We start from the raw sequence: 3186 nt of genomic DNA on the forward strand, positions 1-3186 counted from the left end.
CGGCTGCTGCTGGGTGAGCTTGATGCCAAAGCCCTGTTTTCTTTTGACTATAAACTCCCGTGCTGTGCCTTTGCCACAGCCTGCACTAGAGCTGCCGGTGCGCGGATGACACGGTTTGGGATCCACGGGAGCAGCGAGCGCTGGGGTCTCAGCGGGGCTGTGGCTGCTCCAGGTGTCTGAGGGAGGTCATGGAGCACCGTCCCTGCTGACTCGGTACTCGGCCTCCTGCAGAAGCGGGGCCTGTCCCGTGTCCTGCTCGCAGCCGCGCTCCGGCCGCCCCGCGGGCGCCTGTGCTGGCCGCCTGACTCAGGTTGTTTTCTGCTGCACCTGTTGTGAAGTTGTTCCCAGCAGCAGCGTGTGGTACGTGAGCTGCCGCTGCTGGGGCTGCCGTTCACATAGCTCTTTGTTTGTCACTGTAGAAATGGAATAAACTTTTTCACCTAGCCACCACGTGCTGTTCTTCTCTGGGGAAGCACAGCGGGGTTCCTCCTCTCCCCAGGGACAGGGGGTTCCAGGCAGGGCAGCAGCCCAAGCCAACTCCTGCCCTGCAAACAGCACACTCATGCTGGTGTCTATTTTTAGGTGAACCCTCCGCCTGCTCTTCGCAGAGTCTGTTTGGTAGGAGGTTGGAGCAGACGGCTCAAACACCCCCCCTGTGACCAGCTGTCCAGCCCAGGCCGCTGCTGTGAGCAGTCAGCTGCAGGGAAGCTTGTTCAGAGCAGTCCAGTGTAAAACACACAGAGACAATTTAATTAAGTTATTTATTAACCTAAACCAGTAGCAGTGCTGCCTCCCCTGTCCCTAAGGGGAAAGCCCAGGCCTAGCACTCAAGTGCTTGTGAGTACAACTGTCATCACTTCATGACATGCAGAGGGAGCAGGGGTTTGGGGCTTAGGGGTTTTCAGTCAGCTCTTCTGACCCTCTAGGGAGGTGCCTTCTCCAAGCTGGAGGTTGCAGGCACACAGCATGGCATTTGCACGTGGAGATTGTACCCAGCTGGTACCAAGAGCTACTGCTTGGAGGCTGTAGATGCTGTCTTACAGGAAAAAGCAGTACAAAATAAAACAAAAACCTTCCAGAGGCCAAGTCAAGCAAAGGGGGAAGAGGATCCTTCAGTCAACCTACAGCAGAGGAAGGATCAGCCTGAAGAATTTTTGGAAGGCTCAGGAGGGAGCAAGATATGTGACTACAGTTGAGAACCTTCCCCTCGAAGCAGAGAGCCTTTTCCAAGTAGCTAGATCTTCACAGAAACAGTAGCCCAAACCTTTACAGATTAAGTCCTGAGCCTCCAAACCCTTCCCAGGTAACTAAGCACTGAAGTGGCAGCACCAGCCTTGGACCTGAGCAAAACCACCTGATTTTGGAGCAGTGACTCTTCCTGAAGCGAAGTCTAGTTCTTCCAAAAGGACTCTATCTAAATACACAGGCTACTACTAGACTACTGCTCACCCTTTTCAGTTCAAAGGCTAGAAAGAGACTAGTCAGGCCATCAAGTCAAGCCTTCCTCCCCCCTCTTCTGTTTCAACAGAAATTTACGAGCCAGTTACAGTAAGTGAGCCAACTGCAAGTGGGGCCAGAGGGCCAGAGCAATGGTTCAAAGGGGCTGCCGAGCGCCAGGCTGCTGCTACGCGTGTCAGTTAAAAAGTTGTGCCATATCTGCACGACAAGGAACAGGGCATCTCTTCAGACTGCGTTAAAAAAGGAAGTGGGTTTAAAATAGTAAATTACTGCACATTGTCTTAAGAAACATGGAATTTAGCAACAGTGTGCAAGAGAAAGAAACAGTTGTGTTCCCAGGCCAGTGACCCAGCCACCAGCGCGGGTCTGGAAACAGGCAGAAGACTGGGAGAGCAGGACAGGGCGCTGCCAGCCTGGCTTGCTGTGACAGTTCCAGGACCTGTTTGTGTGGCAGCACCAGTAGCTACACCCATCTCCTTTCCATGTTCTGAGAAAGGAACCAACTTCTAGTCATGGTCCTGCTCCAGCATCAGGTGCAGTTGATCGTCCTCTCGCCCGGCGGTCAGCGCAGGGAGCAGCAGCTTGGCTTGGCAGGGAGAGCTCAGGCATTAACAGTTCTGCTACAAGCAGGGGAAGCCAGATCTGGAGTCTGGGAGCTGCAGCGTTTAACTCCTTCCTCTCGTGATTTCCCATGCGGGAGCCCAGCAGTCAAGAAGCAAAGATCTTCCTGGAGGTGGCCACATCCAGCTGCTTCACCCCCATGGGCACGTTCTCCTTGTTTTCCAACCCAGGCTGCTGTGGCCGCTTGCGGAAGTAGCAGGCTCTGCAGACAGAATGGTATTTGTCTGCTCCTCCAATCACTTCCACCTGGCAAGAAAATTAGGAGAGTGACTCTGTGGAGCTCAGTTCCCCTGAGGAAATTCCTCTAGACTAGCAGGACTGGCAAGATGAAGCTACTGAAGTTCTTTGTTCCATGGGAACTCACCTCCCTCTCTGCTCCCAGCCTCTTTGTGTAGGAGGCTTCTCGGTAGCACTCCATGCACACAGCGTTCAGCTTCACCACGCTCTCTGCCAGCGGCACCAGGTTCAGGATGCTCCCGAAAGCCTGTGCCAAGAGAGCAGGGGTGGTTCTGTTGGGTGGGTTCAATGAGGATCCCAAAGCAGCTGCTGTGCTAAGATAAAAACTGTTTTACCTTTCTCTGGAAAGTCCCATCAAGAGCAGCAACAATGACGGTTTTCCCAGCATTGGCCATCATCTCACAGAACTCCACGATGTCTGGGAACTACAGGAGGTAAAGAAATGGCATCAGGAGGAAGAAGGGGCAGCATGTCGCTCAGGATCCAGCAGCACGTGCCCAGACAAAATTAGAGCCCCGTGCAATGGCCTCCAGCCCCACTGTCCTGCAGGGACCAGGGGAAGGGTTTGACTATACGAGCAGGATCCAGCAGGATCAGGCTGGCCTGGGGTTTCCCACCTGTTCCTGCACTGGGAGCTGCTGCAGAGCCCCCCAGGGTCTGCCCTGGCCGTGCACTTACGAACTGGCCCTCGTCAATGCCGATGACTGCGGCGCCCAGCGCCTCCTGGTACACGTCCTTCAGCAGGCAGGCGGGCAGGGCCTCCATGGTGCTCCTGCGGGGAAGGTGAGGCTGTAAGCCCGCAGCCCAGCTGCCGGGCCCGCAGTGCTGGGTCCTCCTGCCCCAGGGACTCACTTGTCATGTGTGGAGAGG

The 3186-nt window shown here is 55.1% G+C and overlaps 1 protein-coding gene across 1 annotated transcript; it reads right to left on the bottom strand.

Annotated features, from left to right (window-relative positions):
* Positions 1-2153: 2153 nt before the first annotated feature.
* TK1 (thymidine kinase 1) lies at positions 2154-3179 on the bottom strand (the record flags this gene model as incomplete). The annotated part of the gene is made up of 5 exons (XM_010174550.2): positions 2154-2325; positions 2444-2563; positions 2652-2741; positions 2995-3088; positions 3169-3179. Coding segments are annotated over 5 exons (474 nt in total), but the record flags the coding sequence as incomplete, so codon positions are not given.
* Between the last annotated feature and the right edge of the window lie 7 nt (positions 3180-3186).

Source organism: Antrostomus carolinensis, unplaced genomic scaffold, assembly GCF_000700745.2.
Source record: "Antrostomus carolinensis isolate BGI_N321 unplaced genomic scaffold, ASM70074v2 scaffold28438, whole genome shotgun sequence".
NCBI classification, from domain to species: domain Eukaryota; kingdom Metazoa; phylum Chordata; class Aves; order Caprimulgiformes; family Caprimulgidae; genus Antrostomus; species Antrostomus carolinensis.